At 41.5% G+C, this 23,340-nt stretch overlaps 1 protein-coding gene across 1 annotated transcript in view; it reads right to left on the reverse strand.

Annotated features, from left to right (window-relative positions):
• Positions 1-804: 804 nt before the first annotated feature.
• Positions 805-23,340, reverse strand: part of ARHGAP15 (Rho GTPase activating protein 15) — a 362,484-nt gene continuing 339,948 nt past the window's right edge. Inside the window, exon 13 of the mRNA XM_054381341.1 lies at positions 805-988. Coding sequence (XP_054237316.1) covers positions 805-988 — 184 coding nt within the window. The remainder of the gene's footprint in view (positions 989-23,340) is intronic.

Consider the following 23,340-nt stretch of genomic DNA (forward strand, 5'->3'; position numbering starts at 1 on the left):
GACTGGATCTTAGGAAGAAGCTCTTCAGTAGGAGGGTGGTGAGACTCTGGAATAGGCTGCCCAGGGAGGCTGTGGCTGCCTTCTCCCTCGTGGTGTTCAAGGCCAGGATGAGGCCTTGAGCAACCCAAGTCTAGTTGGGAGGTGTCCCTGGGCATGGTGGGGATGTTGGCGTAGATGATCATAAGGTCTCTTCCAACCTAAGCCATTCTATGATACTATGATTAATCTTTTGTTTTTGAATTCTGGGAGTAAGCAAATTGATTTTATTCCTCATGCTTTTATCTTTCAATATGTCTTAGAGAGAAAGGGAATTGCTACTCTCCTGAGCTACAAAGGAGCCGGTATCACCGTTGCGATTCATCGCTTTCAACGCACATATTTTAATCCATTTCCCACCAACCTCCTCAATTACTATTTATCTGTCTGTGTCATTGCATATGTTGGTAAACAGCATTTTCCATGGTCTTTGGCCATATGTTGTATGCTGAGCTTGCAAAGGAAGTGACACTTGGAGTGCTAGCATAATAAAACTCTCAAAGGGTTAATGCAGAAAGCATATAGGCAAATGTTGACAATATTTAGTTATTTTTAATTTTTTTCCTTTTTTCTTTTTTTTTCTTCCTCTCCCCACCCCCCCCCTTGCAACGTTTGAAAATTAAACACAAAATCATCATTAAGTTTTCACCAAATGAGGCAATCTGTCACTTGAAAGAAAAGGAAATATTTCAGAAATATGTTTACAGAAATGTAAAAATATTAGACATCAAGACAGATGTGAACGCTTTGGATACCAGGCCCTGTCTGTCAGTCTTCCTCTGAGCAGAAGATCTTGCTGTACTCACTCAGCATAAGTTCAACTATCTGATTTTGGTACAGCATGTGGACTGCCATGTTCCCTGTCTCCTTTTCGGGTCTAAGGAGTGTTGGTCCAAACACAATTCCTAAGCTTTGTGTTGACATAAGGTTCACGGATTCCTTGGCTGCTATCCTGTTGACGAAAGGAGAGAATTGGTTAAAAAAAAAAAAAAAAGGAAAAAAAAAAAGGATGTCAAAGGAATTGCTGTTGCATTTGAAGTATATAGAGGCAATTTCTTACCAGTTCTCACAGAATCAACCAGGTTGGAAGAGACCTCCAAGATCATCAAGTCCAACTGATCACCCAACCAACCCTATCTAATCAACCAGACCATGGCACTAAGTGCCTCATTCAGTCTCTTCTTAAACACCTCCAGGGACATCGACCCCACCACCTCCTTGGGCAGTCCATTCCCATGGGCAATCTCTCTTTCTGGGAAGAACTTCTTTCTGAGATCAAGCCTAAACTTGCCCCTGCACAGCTTGAGCCTGTGTCCTCTTGTTCTGTTGCTGCTTGCCTGGGAGAAGAGACCAACCTCCCTGGCTACAACCTCCCTTCAGGTAGTTGTAGAGAGCAATAAGGTCTTCCCTGAGCCTCCTTTTCTCCAGGCTAAACACCCCCAGCTCCCTCAGCCTCTCCTCATAGGGCTGTACTCCAGACCCCTCCCCAGCTTCATTGCCCTTCTCTGGACACATTCGAGCGACTCAACATCTTTCTTGAATTGAGGGGCCCAGAACTGGACACTCAAGGTGGGATGTTTGGTTAAGTTAACAAAAAACAAAAAAAAAAAACCCCAAACCAAACCAAAACAAAAAAGGTGGAGAGAAGAGATAACTTTTGCCAATCTGACAGCAAGATACATTTGTGGGGTGGAAGTCTGATTTCTGGAGGTTCCTTCCAACCCCTAACCTTCTGTGTTATCAGGGCATGATTTGCTGCTTTCTGGTGACTGAGAATTAGTTAGTGTGTGTTATTATTAGGCAGTCGTTTCTGAGCTCATACATCTAGACAGCAAAAATAGGGATTGCTCTTTATGCTAAGACAATCAAGCACACTTTTGGCATCAACAGTTGTGGTGGCTCCAGGGAGAAGTTTCTCTGCTTCTCTTAAACATGATCTCCAGCATTGAAAGAGCTGGGAAAACAAATAAACAAAAGCCCCTTAATGTATAGAGCTCATATGAAACACATTCCTTCTGCTCATTTAAATCCCATAAAGTCAGTATGGTCTGAAATGGATTGTGAAATCCATGCAACTGAAGACTTCTGCGTGCTTTATTCTGACACAAAGTTTCTTGAAAGACACTGGGACCACATACCTTAAAATGAGATGACTTAGAAAATAATGGTAAGAATTATAACCTTTGATATCTTTATTACCCACAAAAATTGCAAGAGGAGGACTATTACTATTAAAAGTTGATCTTATGTCTGTGGTAAGACTTAATATTCTTGTGGAAATGACAATTAAGGATGGAGAAGTCTGGCCTAAGTACAATGTAGGTTTAATGGATGGAGTTTAGGTAGGCAGTGTCATAAATCTCTGCAGTGGTGAGTTCAAACTAAATGGAAATATATTTCCCTTAATCTTACAGACTAGTAAATGAACACTCATATTTTATAAATAAATTGCACACTTCTACCAAGGAATGGGAACTAAACTTTAATATATAAAATGTTTGCATTTTGGATGTTACCTTAACCTGGTAATTTTAACTTCAATATTCCAAGTGGCCTGTTGAAGGCAGGCTCTGCTTTTTTTCCACCACCCTCTCACTCTCATTGCCACTCATTTAGCTTTTCAAAATCCAGACAGCAATTTAAAAACTATCATAGGATGGCTTAGGTTGGAAGGGACCTTAAAGATCATCTACTCCCTGTTGATGAATTTACAGCAAGCGACACTACAAGTGAAAGAAACTTCATGAGACAATAATGGCTTTGGTTGCCTATAAAAATGTTTCTTTCATGCTGGTGGGTGGGACACACAGCAGAGAGCATCATCTTGTGGATTTCTGCCAATCTTGTCAGTTTTTACATTTCTTGAACATTAACACTCGTGGGTTGTTCCCCCCCCATACATACATAGGAATCATTGCTTAGTTCTGCCTCATGCTCGTAACTGTGGTGTCCATTCCACAAAACACTCTCCATATGGCACTAATCAGATTGGGTTATATATTAGTTTCTTAAAATATACCATCTTTATTATAAATTAAAAATAATTATCTTTCCTCTGTGGTAATATTAAGATGTCAGCTCTTCTCTTAGGAGTTCAGAATGTCTCTGAAGTTAGTAGCTTTGTTGCCAAATGACTGTGTAGGCTTTTGATGGGCGTCACGCATCCTCATCGCGGTTAAAAACGTTTCTTACAAAGGTGAGGAGGTTGTTTTGCTTAATGCCACTGATGCAGAAGCACATATATCAAGCTAGGGGCCTCCCTTGAGACTTGATTTCTGTTGATTTTGTTATGTGCTCAGAGTTGGAAGCCTTATAAAGTGTTTGGAGGTGACCTCAGCATGGGTAGAGATGCTAGCTGACCAGTGGTAAAGAATCACATTCATCCACTGTGTCTTGAAGAACTTGAGAGATCATCAATTTGACATTAACCATGGCTTTCCAATGAGGAGATGTTGATAACAGACAGCATTGATAAAGCTGGAGAAGAAACATCCTACAGGCATCAGATGGCAGTGGACTACGGATGGATAAGCTGAGTCAAGGTGAAGAAAAATAGTGGCAGAGCTCAGCTCACTGAAAGGAGAGGAGGGAACTGACTTATTTTTCTGTGAAATTTGGAGCAAGATGTTGAGATTTCACGTTTCTGATGTGCACACAGGAAATGAAAGGTGGATAGCCAAACCCTCTGTCCTTGTTTGCCACCTTCAGAAGGGAAGGCTGAGGGTAGACCTTGTTACTGTTTACAACTACCACAGAGGAGGCTAGAGCGAGGTGGGGGTCAGTCTCGCATGCAGCAAGTGACAGGACAAGAGGGAATGGCCTCAAGGGAGGTTCAGATTGGATATTAGGGAAACATTCTTCACAGAAGGGGTTCTCAGGCATTGGAACTGGCTGCCCAGGGAGGTGGTGGAGTCACCATCCCTGAAGGGATTTAAAAGCCATATGGGTGTGGTGCTGAGGCTTAGTGGTAGTGGCTTAGCAGTAGTGGTGGGATTGTGAGCTCTAGAAGAGTGTTTGGATGTGATGGTTTCAAAGGTCTCCGCCAACCTCAACAGTTCTGTGATTCTATTTGGGACCTTTAAACTTAACACTAGGATAGTAATTTTTTGTGTGGGTAAAATCTCTTGACAATCCTTGCTGTTTTCTCTGTATTTATGCAGTCATACTTGTTTTGATGACCATAATAACACAGCATTACAAACCAAGGAAATTTGGCAAACAGGGAAATTTGGAGCAGTTAAATAATCTGTGGTAAAATACAGCTACTGGAGGGAAAGAGAGAAGGAACTCAGCCCAGCCTGAATAAAATAATTATAAGTTTAGGACCTTATACCTTTCTAAGTTACAAATATTGACCAATAAAATTCTATCACTAATATTTTTTTTTCATCTATCCAAAAGGAACAAGCCCAAACCCCAAATACACACTTAAAGCTATTACTGTAGCTGCTAAGTTGAAATTGAGTTATTAAAGCAGAAACTCCTTTAAAAATGGGCAAGAATTCTTTATTTTTGGCAAGGAAAAGAGTAGAAAGAGTGATGCACCATTTACAACATAAAAAGTGAAAGGAAATGCCAGAGCCACTTTTTGTCAAGCCCAAATGGAAGGAGCAATGGTCCATCAATTTCAGATGATTTTAGAAACAATCTATAATCCAGTGCCACAGATGCTGGAACCATATATATAAAAAAAAAAAAAAATTGTTGGGTGTTATACTGTGCAAGGTTTTCCACCACCATCCCCCTAATATTTGAGCTTCAGCAGTGGCTTCAGTCCTTTAAGATCACAAGTCAGGAGATATGCAGCAAACACAGTTCTCATTATTAATAGTAATGAAATTAATGATGTATTAAACTAGCAGAAGTGTCTTGTAGGAGAGCTTTAGTGTCAATGGCAGATATATATAAGCAAAACTACTTGGAATTTATGCTTTGGCTGTTGCCAAGGTAACCATAAGCTGGAAAGTGTGTGACTGAGAGCAGGGCAACTCTACAGCTAAGAGGGTCATTGTATGGTGAGTTTGGCTCTCTGGTTCCATTAAACCTACACTTTTCAAACTCTCTAAATAAAATCATAATTAATTTTGACATTTGGAAAGCACACTGGATTATTACTTCAAACAGACTAGGTGTTAGGAAACATTCCTCATCCATTTTTACTCCATAGTAACTGCTGGGGAGGGGATAGTGTTTCAACAGTGACTGATACCTCAACATTTTAATGTTCCTACTGCACATAAAAAATGAGAGAGAAGTCAGTGTGCTTAGGGAAGAAAATCCCTATTGGGAAGGGCACTGCTTTGCTGTAATCTGGAGAGTGTGTGAGGGTAGAGCAATCCTCTGCTAGCTCAGTCTTGCTTTCATAACCTTTTCTAGCCTACAAAGATCTAAGTTTGCTTAATATCAGGGACAATTCTACCGTTAGCAGAACTGACTTTACCCATGCCTTGTACTCTTTTACTGGTTATAATTATATCTAAGGGTAACTTTTCACTAAGACAATCTTGCTGCTCTTCAATGAACTGGTAATATAGATTCCTATGGTAATATAGATGGAGGCCCCATCCCTAAAGACATTCAAGGACAGGCTTGATGGGGCTCTGAGCAACCTCATCTAGTTGGGCATGTCCCTGCTTACTGCAGTGAGGTTGGACTAGATGACCTCTAGAGGATCCTTCCAACCCAGTGCATTCTATGATTCTATGATTCTATGATTATGACAAAAGGGCAACTCATTAGAAAAGGAGGGGACCAGAAGAGTAAGAATGGGTCACTTGGTAAAATATTAGATGCTGGTGTAGGAAATCACACACAGATTCACACATAATGGTAGGAGTTGGAAGAGACCTCTGAAGATCATGTAGTCCAATCCCCCTGCTAAAGCAGGATCACCTGGGTTATCCAGGAACACGTTCAGATGGGTTTTGATTGCCAATGGAGATTCCACAACATCTCCAGGCAGCCAGTTCCAGTGCTCTGCCATCCTCAAAGTAAAGGACTTTTTCTTCATATTTACATGGAATGTCAACCTTTGAATTCAACAGAGGGCCAAGGAATGAAAGTAGGTTTTTATCTTACCAGAATGCTTTATGCACAATATTTTAACTTAGGGAAGTCACTGCCATGAGATACAGAAACCAAGGTCTAGATAGAGGTCAAGAAAGATTCAAGATGACTGGAAATAAAGAAAACCCCCCTGAAAGGAGTTAAAAAATGGTTCATTTGTGGCAATTCTCCTCTTGGTATAACAACCAGCCATACAGAACCGGGAGCTGACCCCCCTCTAATTGGATTATTCCATGGCAGCCCATTTGGGTGGGTTTTGTACCTTTGCTGAACTGTGCTAGTGACCACTGTCCACAGCCAGAGCTGCTCATCCCAACAGACAGTGGGACTGACTTGATGTGCAGGTTATTATTAAATGCCTTAATGGAGCCAAGTCTGCATATCCCATTGATTCACTTTACTGATAATTATCTTCAGATTAGCTAGTATCTGTTTCCTATATACACTCAGGCATATGCAAATGTTTCATCTTAAAGACTTGGTCCTGGGAATGTCCCAGCTGCCTTCAGCTCACTTTTTCTCTGTGCTGTTATGGGCCACTTTTTCTGCAGCAGTTTTCTGCCTTGTGCTGCTGCAGGGCTCCCATGTTAAAATTCAACTCTCGTGATGAACACTTTCTAGCTCAACATTTTATGCTCCTCTCCTTCCCAAATGCTGGTTCAGAGGAGTTAAAAAATAACAGGTATTACGTACTTTGCTTTAGTGACAAGACATTTGGGAAGGAATCATCCAACCTTGAAATAAATTCTTTATTGAAAGCAATTCTATGTCCATGCCAGTCAGATACATTGTATGATCAGAAGAGGCATCCCAGGGGAAAGCTCAGCGCAGTAGATAGGGTTGATTACCTGGACCTCCTGTCAGTTCTTAACTCATTGACAATGGCTGAGACATTCAGTACAACTTTGTTTTCTTTATTTGGAAGTAAAGTTAATATACTTACCTTAACTGTGCCAAATGGACTGGAAAATAACCTGATAATAAAACGTACCGTCCTAGGAAGTGATAATGTGCGTGTGTGTGTGTAAGCACATTTCGGCAGGGCTTTTGCAGATGGCTGTTGCAGTGTTAGGAAGGAGGCACAAGCACAAAGTGATGAGTGGATAAACTCCCAGGTTTCTTCTCAGTGTAGTTCCTTTCCACTTAAGGCCTCTAACAGACTTTCCTGAGAGACAGCCTATTACTGCAGTGTGATTTGCTGTTGTAAAATTATTTCAGTTCAGCTACGGTAGATGTTCTTCAGGAAGAACTTCAGTGGGTTTTGATACTAAAAATACAACTGAACTACAGCTTTGAGGGTGCTCTTAAAACACAAACCACAATAGGTGTTCTTCTAGAACAGATCAAAGCCTGCAAGAGATATCCATATCCAGCTGGATGTACCAGCATAGGACAGGCAGCAGAATGCACCCACGGTGGACAAAGAGTGCAGGGGCTGTGCATCACTTGACCCCATCTTAGGAGATATATGGAAATAACCAGTGGTGAGCCTCTGATACCACAAACTCTACCAGTGTAAACTCTTCAATTCAACATAGATGAATTTAAAATTTCACAATAAATTAGGATTCTTGATGTCGTGTGAGTCGTAGAATCCTAGAATGGCTTAGGCTGGAAGGGACCTCAGAGATCATCTCCTACAACGTCCCTGCCAATGATGTTGTAGGAGATGATCTCTGAGGTCCCTTCCATGGGCTCTCAACTAGACTCAGCGGCTCAAGGCCTCATCCAACATGGCCTTCAACACTCCCAGGGAGGAGGCAGCCACAATCACTCTGGACAACCTATTTCAGAGTCCCACCACCCTCATACTGAAAATCATCTTGAAATCCAGTCTTATATTATTCTCCCTCTTCTTCGAACCATTCCCCTTGGCCTATTGCTTGGCCCTTATGAAAAGTCCCTGTGACCTTATGAATGCAAACTAGAAGCCTTCATGATTTCTGCACTGGCTTTGTGGATGATTTTTTCAGTGGCATTATAGTGATATTCACCAGCTGAGGAAGCTAGGCAAATGCAAATATTAATCAGTTGAATCCTCAGCTTGTTCTTTGTGAAATCTGTATACCATGTCAGGAGCAGAGAGTTTTGGGCATTTGCAGCTTCAGCCTGAGGTTTACACTTCTAGAGGAGCTCCAAAACACTGCAAGGTCTGAACTTTGCAAAATGTGCCACGTGGTTTCTTCTGCAGCAAACGCACACAACTCAGGGATCATAGTGCGCTAATGGAGTTTTAAGCTACTTTCTTTGGCCTGTGTAAAATTTGAAGTTATTTAAAATTTTTTTTTTTTTTTTTTTTTTTTTTACTCCATAGGTTGAATTTGAAACAATAGCTATGCAAGACTGGTAATAGAGAAACCAGGTCATGGTGTATGATACGTTACAAGAGGGGTCAGAAACAGTTCAGACATACTTAAGGGCTTGCTTTTGCTGAAAATAGCCTCTGTGGCTCCTGGCCTACAGAAACTCCATAAGCTTCCTGTGCTCTGCAGCTGTGGGTTCATGTTACAGCTCTTTGGGAAAAATCCCTTCTCTTCAGTTGCTCTGGGACACAAGAACGAGCACTTGATGCTGTCTTCTTCTGCAGACTACCCTTTAAATCTGACTGTTGGATGGCTATATATAGCCCTTGGACAGCTGACAGGGACCCAGTGGAGAGTAGGCTTCCTCAAGGGATCCCCCACATATCTCACAGCACGAGCCCTTCCCTGGATGAACTGTCTTGGAGTCTAGCCCTAAATGAAAATAATAACTAACTCTGAACATTGGTTCACAGTTGGCTGAGGAGACTCTGAGAAGCTGAAGAAAGGCATTTCTTCTGGCTTAGACTAGCTTCATAAGAGCACAGTTAAAAACAAACCCTGCTCACTATTGGGTGACCTTTGCTAGCTGTGTGACATCCTTTCTGAAAAGTGTGTGTTCTCATCTACAGACTGCTTGTCTTATAGGGAAAAATATTCATTTTCTGGGTGACTAAGGTCAAGATGTAACAGCACATCTAGATATCTATAGGACTCAAACCTCTGCAGGGGCTTTGCTCAGGAATGTGCTGGGGAATGTGTAATGTATCACAGTACATTAGAGCTTGGAAGGGACCTCCAGAGATTACTGGGTCCAAACCCCCTGCCAAAGCAGGATCACCCAGGGTAGTCCACACAGTCCTGCGTGTTCTGCACAATGGGAGCTGCTCTGCCTCTGCCCTCAGCTGTGGTTATATGAAGAGAGCAGGGTAATGTGGAACCTGCTTCCCAGCCATGGGGCAGTTTCTTTTTTCCATCTCTCACCTCTGTTAGAGAGCCCCCAAAGGCAGAAGGTGCACACTGATCTTCTGGCATGGCACAAACATCAAGGGCAGGAGCTCATCTCTAGGCTGGGGTGGCTCCACTGAAAAGCCCAATGTGGGCAGATGCTCAGGTCCCACTGCCTCCCATACTATATTTTGTCCAAAAAAATGAATCCAAAATCTTTCCACAAAATCTTCACTGTTACTACCACGGGTCCAGATCTCCCTTTTGGAAAAGTGACCCAACTGAGTGACCTGCTGAGCTCTTCCATTTACTAGCAACCTGCCCTTTGCCCTTTCAGGTTGGTTTGGATCTTAATTTTTTGTGTGTGATTGCAAGCTGGTTCTTAACTAACAATCATAAGACCTGAAGGTCTTATACATCATAAGACCTGAGGGAGGAGGAGATCTGTCTAGTCCATGTTATCACAGTGCAGGTTGCTGTTGGGACTGAAGTTGCCTGTTTGGGGATAGCCACTTGGTAGGAGTCAGCTGAAGGCCACAAACTGTGTTAAGGAACATCTCTGACTCTTCTGGCTACAGGTCCACACACAAGGCATTCATTTTGGCCTTCTCTAAAAGCCCTCTGGCAGATTTTAGATCTCAAACAACAGTGAACCCCTCTGCAAAAGCCAAGCCACCACTGCAAGGCAGGAGCCTCTCCCTGGGGAGGGGATGGCAGAGAGCAAAACCACCAGTGACAGATACCAGGCAGATGCTGATGCACTTCTTAGGGGTGTTTGGATAGTAGAGTGATAAAGGAAGTGTGAGACCACATAGAATTATGTATCTTCCGGCAGAGATACAACATATAGAAGCCTTAACTCTATTTTTGGATAGTGGTGTAACCTCTGCTATGTTTTTTTTTTAATTTACTTTTTTGTTGTTGTTTGTTTTATTTTATTTTATTTTGTTTTATTTTATTTTATTTTGGTTTGTTTTATTCTGTTTTGTTTTATTTTATTCTATTTAATTTTGGTTTATTTTATTTAATTTATTTTATTTTAATTTATTTTGTTTTATTTTATTTTATTTTGGTTTGTTTTATTCTGTTTTGTTTTATTTTATTCTATTTAATTTTGGTTTATTTTATTTAATTTATTTAATTTTCATTTATTTTATTTTCATTTATTTTAATTTAGTTTGTTTTGTTTTGGTTTATTTTATTTTATAATATTTATTTTTGTTTTATTTTCTTATTTTATTTTAAATTTTTAGTTTACATTTTATTTTATTTTATTTTAGAATTCCTTTTCTGATTATTTCTTTTCTGCATAACAATGAACTTATTCCAAAGACCAACCTGTCAGAGCTGCTGGCTCTGTGCAATTTGGTAGCCTGTGTGGCTCAGAAGGCAACAGATAGTTTTACATGAATAAAGCTTGAAGTTTTTAAATTGCTTGAATATTTTCCCTTCCAAGAATGCCTGTAGCTATGTTTCTTTGTAACATTAAAAATAAAAAGTGGTTAGCAGCAATCTCCCTTGAATCAAGAGCTGTAAATATAGAACCTTTATCATCAGCACAGCACATCCAAAAATGTCTTTGTAAAATAAATCAAATTACATGAGTTAATTGATTCCAGGCAGCATCAGCAACTGCAGGTGGAAACTGAATAACAGGATGTTTATTAATGAGGGACTATTAATCAAAATTGACAATATCAATTCCTGTTTCTTTTATTTGAATTCTACCTGCAGAACCCCACGGATGTACTCGCTGAACTTCCAAATAAAAATGTGAAAGTCGAGAGAAAATGCTAACACTTGGGGGCTTTAGCTTTAGATGGAAAGGCTATTTATTTAAACAGCAAAAGGATATCCTAAATCCAATTTGACAGGCAATGCCAAAGATGCCAGTGGTAATTAATTAGCACTTAATTTAGACCACAGAACAACAGGATATGGAATTGGTGCTCAGTGCCATTTCCCCTTAGGCTTCATCTCATGAGGGTCAGGAGTATGGCTGTTGCATTGAAGGTCAGTAAATAAATTGGGGGAACACATTGACACTAGACTTTTCATGATAGATATCCTTCACCCTTATTACTGCCTCTGGCTATGGCTGATGAGAAAAGGACAGCAATTGTTCTGTGAAGAATGCTCTACACAGCCTCTGCTCCAGCAAGGTAGCGTTCGAACTCGTGCCGTACTATAGCGCTGCTGGATGTTCCTGTATGGGCAGGAAGCTCTCTCAACTTTGTATCTGGGCTGCAAAGGAGCTCCTCACTGTAGCACAGAAAGCTTGAGGAGCTCTGACAGGCGAGGAAATTCACTTAAAAGCAGCCCTTAAGTTTGCTAGATTTGTGAGCTTAGCTTTAGATTAAGCATAATTAAAATCAACTGAAGCTTTCAAAGTGAGGTTAGAAAGTGGGTCAGCAAGGGAAAAAAGACATTTCCTGAGTTCCTTATGATCCTCTTGCCTTTGTTTTAATAATGGTTGGTAGTCCTCCACAAATACAAAGGCTCTTATTGAAGGTGGATTGATGTTATGAATAGCATTGTTTTCTGATGGGGACACTGAGGCTTTGACAGGCATAGTGAGGGACAATACAAAAAGTATGTGGCCAAACCAGAGCCACCGTTTCTGCTGGCAACCCAGCAAGGTTTTTAATGCAGTGGAAGAAGCCAGCCTTCTCCAGCACACCCAAAGCAAAGGGTGTATGGAAAGCACACAGGAGACCCTCTGGAGCCTTGCTCACAGATTCACATAAATTGCATGCTTTGGTTGAGATTTACTGGTAAGAAAAGTAGAGAGATGATGAGACTCAGCATTATAGCATAATCCTCCTCCCCCCAGTCAACTTAGTGTGTCTGCCAGCTGCTACTACACTCTGTCTGCCAGTAATCTCTACCTGTCTTTCAAAAGAGTGGCTCAGGTGGAAGGGTGTCAGCACTGGCACTGATATTCAGCAGTGCTAGAGCTTTCTGAAATCCCTTACAAACTACAGCCCTCTGAGCTTCAGCAGCCCAGTTCCACCACTGGCCCACAGGATGGTGAACAATCAGCAGTTACAGGAAGGTAACTCTTGGTGTACATCCTAGATGTACTCCACTAGTACAGTTTTATCTCCTTGATCCTCAGAAGGGCTCTCTGCATTGCTCAGTGTCCAGAAAATACTGAGCCCACGCTTAGAATCCATGCTCTGACAGCATTCTATGCTCAGAAAATGTATTTTAGAAACTCCAGGTTATTTTAAAAGTTATTTTAACTTTCTTTTCATTGCATGCCTTGCAGCACCTATCTTGACACTGAGTGAAATTTTGCTTACTGTTAAAGTCTCTGACAAAACTGGCAGCAGAATGGAGTCAGAATTTCACCTCATAGAAGCTTAACTTTTCTCCTTCTGGATGATATCTACTTTTACTAAGTGGAATTACTGCTTTTGACTATGTTCAGTCTATAACCTCTTGCAGCCTTCAATTATAGCCCTTTTGTGCTACAGCAATCCAGCTGACAGCAAATAACTCAGCCCTGGATATGACAGGTTTACTTTCTGACTTCAAGCCCCAGAGTGGCAATTGGGAGGAATTACAACCTGGGCTGCTGAACTGTAGACCACCTGCTCTGAAATGCATGTTGGCTGGTGAGTCTAAAGCTTCTTGTGAAAAAAAAAAAAACAAAAACCCCAAAAAAACCAACAGCAACTTGGTTTTGCTAGCAACACATTGTTTTTTGTCCAGCACTATGAATAAATTATTCAGTTTTGTGAGACAACCAGCAATTTTTGATGTTGAAATTGGAGAATGTGGCAAAGAATTCCATGAAAGTTAGAGAACAAACTTTCACCAAGGGCTTTCCTGGCTGTGAGCTCTTACATATGTACTCTGCTCTGGTGAGAACTCATCTGGAGTACTGCATCCAGGTCAGGAGCCCTCACTATAGGAAGGACATGGACCTGATGGAGAAGGTCCAGAGGAGGGCCACAAAAATGATCAGGGGCTTGGAGCAGCTCTGCTATGAGGCCAGGCTGAGGGAGCTGGGCGTGTTCAGCCTGGAGAAGAGAAGGCTCCAGGGAGACCTAATAGCAGCCTGCCAGTACCTGAAGGGGGCTACAGGAAGGCTGCAGAGAGACTGTTTGCAAAAGCCTGCAGTGACAGGATGAGGGACAATGGCTTCAAACTAGAGAAAAGCAGATTTAGATTGAATGTTAGGAACAAGTTCTTTACTAGGAGGGTGGTGGAACACTGGAACAGGTCGTTCAGGGATGTGTTTGGGGCTCCATCCCTGGAGATATTCAAGGTGAGGCTGGACATGGCTCTGGGCAACCTGATCTAGTTGGGGATGTCCCTGCTGACTGCAGAGGGGTTGGACTGGATGACCTTTGGAGATCTCTTCCAGCCCGGACTATTCTATGATTCTATAATTCATAAATAGTTTGAAGTCTTTCTAAATAATGAAAACCTTGATAATATTTGCCTATGAAATGTTTCTAGTAGCAAAAAATCTCCGTTTTTTTTCAGCCTATGTTATCACCATTTTGTTTAAAATGTCTTTTAAAAAGTCTTTTAAATGTCCTTTAAAAGTCTCTAAAGTCTTTGAAAAGATCTCAATTTAAAAGTCTTTAAGAAGTCTCAAAAATCTTTTAAAAACCCTCAATTTAAAAGTCTTTTTGCAGGGGTCTACCCGACAGAGATGATTTTCTCTGGGCTCTGCCCTCAACCAGGATTTCTAGTCTTTCAGGTTAGTTCTGAGCTCTCCACAAGCTACTATTGCAATGTAGATATGCACTGCATTGGTATCAGATTTGAAAGATTCTTTAACATGCCTCCCAGCACCACGATGGTTTCAGCCCTGATATGGAACATGAGTGGGATGAACGTATCTCTTAAATGCACTAGTGAGTATGTGCCACGAGTCTTTGATTTCCTTAAACTTATTTACATGTTACTTGCCCTTGAGCAAAGAATTTCCTATGTCAGCATTGTCTTTCCTGCTTACACTTTGTCTGTCTTGTCCACTCACCTTAGCCTGATGTTTATTTCTTGTTCATGTGTCTGGTCCATTGCACTAACCTCACAGACTGCCTGGAGTGGAGGATTTTCCACTCTTTCCAAGATGCACCCTTTGTAGTACTGCATGTTCTGCAATATTTTCTGGCTTTTCAGCTAGCTTTGCATTTTCCCATTAGTTCCTTTTTAAGTCAAATATCCATTCACACATGTATTGGTCTCAGCTGACTGTGGTCTAATTGCCTTAGATCCTTAAAAAAAAGTCTTTATTCTCAATGCAGGCAGCACGACCTCTCAGTAGTTGTGTTTCTTTTATCTTTGAAGCTTCAAGTGACCAGGTCTGCCAATATCTGCTTTTGTCTGACCCTGATCAAAATCCACAGTTAGGAAAACTGATAAAAGATCATAGAATCATAGAATTGTCAGGGTTGGAAGGGAATTCGAGGATCACCCAGTTTCAAGCCTCTGCCATGGGCAGGGACGCCTAGCAACGCTAGATCAGGTTGCTCAGAGCCACGTCCAGCCTGGCCTTAAAAACCTCCAGGGATGAAGCTTCTACCACCTCCCTGGGCAACCTGTTCAAGTCACTTAGACCTTGTAAGCAGTATCATAGAATGATAGAATGGTTTCAGTTGGGGGAGACCTCTAAGGTCATCAAGTCCAACCACCAAAAATCAAGCCTGAGAAATATTGAAGAATTTAGGAGAAATAGGTAAAATCTTGCTGATGACATCAAGGCACGTGTTCATCAGTCTTGGGACAGCACACTCAGTAAGCAGCTTCCAGGAGATCAAATCTCTCAGTCATAGCTTAACTGAGTGCACCTAATAGAATCGTAGAATGGGTGGGGTCGGAAGGAACTTTTAAAGGCCATCTAGTCCAACCTCCTCCCCCCCCCCAGTGAGAACGGACATTTTTAAGGAGACCAAGTTGGTCAGAGCCCTGTCCAGAATGACCTGGAATGTTTTGAGGGATGGGGCATCTACCACCTTTTCAGACAACCTGTGCCAGTGTTTCACCACCCTCGTTGTAAAAGATTTCTTCCTAAGATCTAGTTTAAATCTTATCTATTTTAGTTTAAAGCCATCATCCCTTGTCCTGCTGCTTGTCCTACTAAAAAGATTGTCCCCATCTTCCTTACAAGCCCCCCTCTGAGCACTGAAATGGCACAATAAATAAGATCTCCCTGGAGCCTTCTCTGCTCCTGCATTTCTTCATAGCAGAGGTCTTCCAACCCTCTCATAATTCTTGTTGCTGTTCCCTGGACCCAGTCCAACAGGTTCATCTCTTTCTTGAGCTGAGGACTCTGCTGCTGAGAGTTGCAGATAAGCATTTCTGGTAGTGGCCACCTGGCCAATGGGTATGTCTCTGTGCGGCCTCCCTTGGTGACGTTGGGCATGCTGGTCTTGGAGATGAAGCTCTAATGCTTCACATATGATCTGTTTTCCTTGCCTTGTGCTCCCAAAGGCCACTGACACTGCACTGCCTGGTTCTCAGGTAGGGCTAAATTCAGGATGCTTTTTTGTAGGTGCTGTGTGGAATTTTCCCTGCAGCAAAAAATGTCTAACCTTAAGTGAATGGTTGTAGATGGATTTACAAACTGAGAAAGTGCCTCTTTAGGAACCAAACATTTTAGTTTCAGGATTCAAAGCTGTATAAACTTCATGTAATATGAAGAATAATGGAAACCTCTTAGTACATTACCCAGGAAGGTTAAGCAGTTCCTCACCATTGTGATCTGTAGAGATTCAGCAGTTCCTCACCATTGTGATTTGGTGAGATTCACACTCATCCAGATTTGAAATTTGTCCTGAGGTTTCTACCTCTGGGACACTGCGTCCGTAGCAGCTGCAATGACCTCCATGGGATAGATGCTCTGGAGGAATGGAAAATTCATTCTCTTGATGACACTTTTATGAGACAGTTATATGGCAACCTATCTGGGTTGTCCTAGGAGGTGGTCTTAAGTTGACTGCTGACACAGCCCTACTGGCAAAACCTTTCTGGACTGAAAGTTCTGTATGAGCAAACTGGTGTTAGCAGCAAACTGATGTTAGCAGTAAACTTCTCTTACTGGAAGGCTTCCATATGCTATAGGGGTTGTTCCATATGCTCTACGCTACTGGAGTCTCCAAGATTGATGACAGTGTTTGGTGAAGACCTGGACTTGTCAATATGAACAACAATGATCTGGGAAGTGGGAATGGTTTTAAGGCTGATGAAGTGCTACCCTGAGGTGCTTTGGTGAGGCTGAGCCTAGTGCTGACACAGAGAACATGGTGCTAAAGGTTTGCACTTTGTCCATGAAGATGCTAGGAGAGGTACAGGAGACAGATTGGTAGGATCTGTGAAAAATACAGAGATTTTCTTGGCTCATCTCCACGGCAAGGGATCCTCTTTCAGAATACTCTAGGAAAACTCTGGAGAGGACGCGGCAGAAAGAGAAGGGCATGGAAACCCCTGGCTTAGAGGCGGTAACCAGTGGCATCTTGTGGACCAGGGGAGAAGGCAAGTTGCCTTCCACTTGGCTGGAGTTAGCCTCTCCACAGATTTCTGATTTTACATTGCACCATAATGCGTAATGTACCAGAAGATAAATATTTTCCGTTCAGCAACATCTTGCTGTATTTTCATCTAGCTCCATAATTTTAATTATAAAGTGAACATAACCTGTATCAAATTATGATTTTGTTAACATATTGAACGAGGACGAGAGAAATAAATACCAGATTTTTCGACTGCACAGGCACATGAAGGTAGAGCTAAAAAAAAATCTGGTTTCCTTGACCACATTGTCATAATATGCATATAGAACTGCTTATTGAATCCAGCCTGCCTAGACAACAGAGAGAACACTGGCTCCATACCATCACAATGCATGCCCACAACAAAGGGGAGGAAAGAACAGCCTCTTTCATTGTGTGTTTCTAAGTATTACCAACAGAAGGGCTAAAAACATTACCTCTGTCTGAAGTGTATCTATACATCCATGCATAAGTTATTAACTGGGCTCCCTCAGCACAGTTGCTGAAAATATTAATATATTCAAATTATATTCTAGCTACTGCAAAAACAGTAGATCAGACAAGTGTATTAAAATCTCCTCAGACAAAAGGAGTCATGTTATTTATAAAGTTCCTTCCCCTCCCTCCCCTCAATGGAACACAAACCTTCCTTGTATACAATATATGAGAGCGCAAGATGATCCTCAGATGTCAAAATGTGGCTCAAAGTTTGAATGCATTCATAAAACAGGGACTCTACTGCTTGCCATAAACAAATTGTCACTGGCATTATGTAACTTGGACTATTCATAAAGTATAAAGGATGGGAAGAATGGAACGTGGCTGCCAAGCACCATGGGCCAAATTGCACTAGTGGACTGGGAATTGCAGATCCAGTGTGGCATTGGGATTTGTATTCCTTGATGCTTGGGCAGCTCCTTTATCTTGAGTGAGATAAAGACACTGTTCTTTTCTTTTGGAGTTTGTAAGTTCAGGCAGCAAAACAGCAATGAGTGGCTTCTGCAACCCTGCCTGCTTGCTCTTCTCTTTGGAAAAGTGGGATGGAAGTTCCCTCATTGCCTCAGGACATGGTTTGGTACAGAGTGGTGGTCTAGGATGCGAGCAGGCATAGTTAGATGGCATCAGCAATGCAGCCTGCAAAGGGAAGCACTGCTCTCAGATCTGATGGTCTTGAATTTTTCCTGTTATCCAGAGTATAGGGTACCACATCACTGGGCTGAGACCCTGCTCCTCACTCAGAGAGCTGGTGATGGAAGAAAGACCAATATGAGGCAGAAGGCCTAGCTGTGAACATCAGCTAAGCACTCACAGATACTTTCCTTTAGTCCAGGCTTTAGGAGCAATGCATCTCTCATAAAATGGGCACTGCACAGATTGAAACTGCAGCTGATGACCTTATCAGGGACAGCAACCAAACTGGGTGGTTGTCTACCACCGTTTTTTTTCCCCCACCCTGCCACGTCTTCCTTTTTAAAAGTAAAGAGAGATTTGATTTGATTTGATTTTTTTTTTTTCTGACAGCCTGAAACAATTGTTCTAGCAGAGATACTGGTTTAACTCATTATGAATTATTAGTGGAAAAGTGGGTCTCAGAAGTATGTTACATCTGAAATATTTTTCGTCACTTGAACATGTGCGGTCCAGAACCGGCCCTGTTCTACCAGTCACTGGGAACAAACACTTCACATTCACAGATGCTCCTCATTTGGTGTGGTTTGGAGTGTAATTTAGATCAAACGTGGCCATGTAAATGAGTCAGGGTTTCTTAATTAGGTGCCTCTCAAAGAAAAAAAAAAAAAAAGGAAAAACAAACTTGGACCACATCAGTAGGTGTGGGTGTGGTGCCCACAGTACTGGAATCTTTCCTATAGATGAAGCTGGGTTTTGTTCAGGCATGGTATAGGTTTTTCTCTCCTTCTTTTTTCCTTATTTTTTTTTTTTCTTTCCTTTTTCCTTTCTTTTTTTTTTTCCTTTTCCTTTTTTCCCTTTCCTTTTTTTCCTTTCTTTTTTTCTTTCCTTTTTTCTTTTCTTTTTTTTCTTTCCTTTTCTCCTTTCTTTTTTCTTTCCTTTTTTCTTTCCTTTTTCTTTACTTTTCTCCTTTCTTTTTTTATTTCCTTTTCTCCTTTCTTTTTTCTTTCCTTTTTTTTCTTTCTTTTTTCTTTCATTTTTTTCCCTTTCCTTCCCCCCCTTTTCCTCTTTCTCTCTCTCTGTTTTTTTTCTACAGCACAATAATAAATCTGCAGATGGCATAGACATAAAGATGCTACTTCAGAAGAGCTGTCTAAAAACACTGTCTCTTTGGCAAATGCCTTAAAGTAGGTCATTCTGCTGTGATTTAGGTTTCTATTTCATTGCCAACTTTTTGTTCACATTACAAGGAGGGTGCATTCCAGTCCACAGATTTCCTCTCCATTCCTTTTAGATTGGTTGTTATTTACAAGAATTTGTAGATCTTGATAAGGAGATGGCCAATGCTCTGCCAGAGCTACCAGTCATGCACTTGACCACAAAAAAGGAGAGATGTATGAAGGTGATAACCTGCAAATGTTGGAATGTGAAATACCATTCCTTGAAAGCAAAAGATAATGTATTGATTCTGTTAACATGGTGATGGGAATGGTTGTTACATCTTCTGCAAGTGTGTGAGAAATGATCTATTGTCATTCCAGAAGTCTCAGAAAGCTGGGCCTTGATGTTTAGGTATTTGCTTTCTTTTTTCTTTTGTATATTTGCCTCTGAAAAAGCTTGTATTTCATAGCTTATCAACTAAAAAAAAAAAAAATCAAAAATAATAGAAAGTCATCAGGGTCTCTTTCTTCATCAAAGTGCTGGGGGATTTACATGCCAAACTCCCACCAGCCTTAATGAATTACCTGCATAAATTCCCTTTCAATCGATAGTAGAATAGATCCTATTGTGTTATATTAATTATTTTGCACAGAACACTGACATTTAGGCATTACAATTTTTTTTTTTGCTTTTTTTAAGTTCCAATGAATATCTTAAGAAACTTCAAGGCTCTTATTTATTTTACAGCTTTTTGGTTTTTATTTTGTCCTGAGACAAATCCCCTATCTTTAGTCAGAAAAATGAAAAGCATTGCAATTTACACTTTGATGACCTGATCTTGGACATTAATGTGCTAGGGCCCAATCTCCCAAAGTAGAAAAAACAAACAAACAAACAAACAAACAAAAAAACACACACACACACAAAAAAAACCAGAAGGGGGGAGCAGGGGGAAAGCCATTTTGTAATGAATTAAGCATTCTTAATTTTCATCAACAAAAAACATTTGAGTTGAAAAGAACGCTAACCCCAAGCAATATTAAGAGGTTACAAAATCACATAAATTAACTCTGCCCGTGATTTGACTTGAGCTTATGTGAGTGCAAACCAGAAGCATGGCTCTCACATGGTCTTGATTAGGCAGAGTACTTAGCAGTATGCCGCCTTGCCGAGATGTGCTGGCCAGATGCACCCCTACTCCCACAGTGCCTATATCCACATGGGCAAGGCTTCAAAGGCGTGGGAGCTCAGAGTGGGGGACTGGGAAGTCAGCAGAGAGTGGAAGTGAGAAGTGTTCACTGTGTCATCGTGGGCAAGTGCCTTATCCTCATCATTTCTCACTTTCTCCATCTACATAGCTAGGATGATCACAGAATCACATAAAATCACAGAATGTTAGGGGTTGGAAGGGACCGCCAAGGATCATCCAGTCCAAGCCCCTTGCCAGAGCAGATCACCCAGGGCAGGTCACACAGCAATGCATCCAGGTGGGTTTGGAACGTGTCCAGAGAAGGAGACTCCACAACCTCTCTGGGCAGCCTGCTCCATGGCTCTGTAACTCTCACAGGGAAAAAGTTTTTCCTTCTGTTCCTGTGGAACCTCCCCTGTTCCGGCCTGCCCCCATTGTCCTTGTCCTATCATTGGACATCCCTGAGGAGAGCCTAGATCACTGCTCCTGACACTGTCCTGCACATCTTTACCAACAGGAATGAGGGCAAAGACGGAATGGCCTCATGCTGTGACTCGGTAGGTTTAGACTGGACATTAGGAAAATTTTTTTCCTAACAAGAGTGGTCAGGCATTGGAATGTGCTGCCCAGGGAGGTAGTTGAGTTCCCAACCCTGGATGTTTTTAAAGGTAGTTTGGATGTGGTGCTTGGGGACATGGATTAAGGTGAACCTTGCAGAGTAGGGTTCTGGGTTGGACTTGGTGATCTTGAGGGTCTTTCCAACCTGAATGTTTCTGTGATACTGTGAGGGCACCCCTCAGGCTCCTCATCTCCAAGCTAAAGAACTCCAGCTCCCTCAGCCTGTCCTCAGCAGGAAGATGTTCCACTGCCTTAATCTGACCTGAAATGGAAGTTAGGAGGTTTAATTAACGTTTGAAAAGCTTTCTAGAGATGGTTTGATACTGAGTAATGTGGGATGAACAATAGGAGCTCTTTGAAACAGGGGCTTTAGCTATCTGTAGTTGTGTACACAGCACCCAGCACAATGGTGTTGAAACAGCCAGAGTCAACTGTATCATAAATATTTAAATTAAAACTATAGTAATTATTGTTCTCATTCTGTTATTTGCTGATACACCAGTTCAGTACATTTTGAAGCTTGGTAGAATAGAATGAGAGTAATTATTTGCCTGGCTGTTATGAAAATGAAGGTTTGTAAATGTGGTTGTGGAAATAGGTAGCAAATGGAAACACAGGTGAAAATGTAGCTTTAATTACTCATCATTCTCATTAAAAACATTAAACTGTGAGGTATTCCTCTGGGAAAGAGATGAACTTTGCAAACTCTTTTATTCCTAGAGAAAAGGAGGCTGAGGGGAAACCTTCTTGCTCTCTGCAACTCCCTGAGAGGAGGTTGGAGCGAGATCGGGGTGGATTTCTTCTCTCTAGGAACAAGCAACAGGCCAAGAGGAAACATCCTCAAGCTATGCCTAGGAAGGTTTAGGATGGACATTAGGAACAATCTCTTCCCTGGAAGAGTTGTCAAGCCCTGGAACAGGCTGCCCAGGAAAGTCGTGGAGTCTCCATCCCTGGAAGGATTTAAAAGCTGCGTTGATGTAGTGCCAAGGGCAATGGTTTATAGGTGAGCCAGTAGCACTGGGCTAATTGGACTTGAATTTAAAGGTCTCTCCCAACCAAAGTCATTCTGTGGTTTTGTTCTAGGAAAAACTGGACATGGCTGCAAAAACCTTGGTTGCATGTCCCCTCTGCCTTGAGCTGAATACAATGAAAGTGCTTTAGAGTGCTTCTAGAAGACTGGATTTCTGAGTTGTTTTGCCTTTAATCCAAAAATCTATGATTACTCCTGTCCTGTGCATACTTCTGCCTGGTGCACATTTTCTTGTGTCTGCTAATTTAGAAGGGGAGAGTTTAGCAGACTGATGTGCACTTAGCAGAGAGAAAATGGGTTTGACTCTCCTCCTTCCCACAAAATGAGCCCCAGGAAGCTATGATAAATGGGACACCCAGGAAGCTGTGGTAAATGGAACAAGCATTGGCATTGCTCCAGTTCCCTTGTAAAACTCCTCTATAGCTGCAGCAGAGAAAAGCACAAGTGCAAGAGCATGTCTTGATCCTTATTTTCCCTTCTCAGGCTAGAAAGTGATTAATTCATTTCATGGAAATCTTTAAATGCTCATCAGAGATGCTTGAGTCTTTTATGTCCCTGTCCAGTCACCTATTCGGTCTTCTGGTGCAACTGTGCATTTTTCCTCACAATTCCAGCAGCTGCTCTCCAGACTTGTAGGAATAAGGCTCAACTTTCCTCCCTGCTACTGTCCTGTGGCTGAAGAGAAAGATCTACTCATGAGTTGCCTGACTATAAGGAAAGGTCTTGATTCAGGAAATTGAACAATTAGTCTTTCTTGTGCCTTCAGGTAAAGGCTTCCATGCTTCTGCACCTTCTTGAATCTGGCCAGTTTCCCTGAAGTGAAATTTAAAAGCCCATCCCATACTTTGTGTTGTAGATCTCTCACAGATACTCTGAGGATTCCCAAACAGAGATCTGTTGGATAATCCTTACATTTTGGGGATCGTTTTTAATTTTAAATAACTTTAACATTTTTTCTTCTGCTGCTCTTAATAAAAAGTTCTTAATGTAATCTGTTCTTCTACTGTGTGGGGAAAAAAAAAGGTTCTCCAAAGCTTAGATTTAATATTTAAGCCTGCCCAAAACTGCTGATATAACACATAGTTTTCTAAGTGAAAATCACATTTGCTGCATCTTTCCTTTACCAAGTTTAAAAGGAAAAAAAACTCCAACCAACAGTCTGCAGACATCCCCTGCTTCAAATTACTACATGCCATACTATAACTTTCTTTTCTGATTTCCCCCCAGAATTCTGGGTACTGCTGCTGGACTTGTCATCACATTGTCATTGTGTCCTGGTGTGCAGGCTACTGTGGGCTTCTCTCTATGTATGGCTTCCTTTTATTTTTTTTCTTCCCCCCCCCCCCCCTTTTA

Source organism: Indicator indicator, chromosome 5 (genome assembly GCF_027791375.1).
Source record: "Indicator indicator isolate 239-I01 chromosome 5, UM_Iind_1.1, whole genome shotgun sequence".
In the NCBI taxonomy this organism is placed as follows: domain Eukaryota; kingdom Metazoa; phylum Chordata; class Aves; order Piciformes; family Indicatoridae; genus Indicator; species Indicator indicator.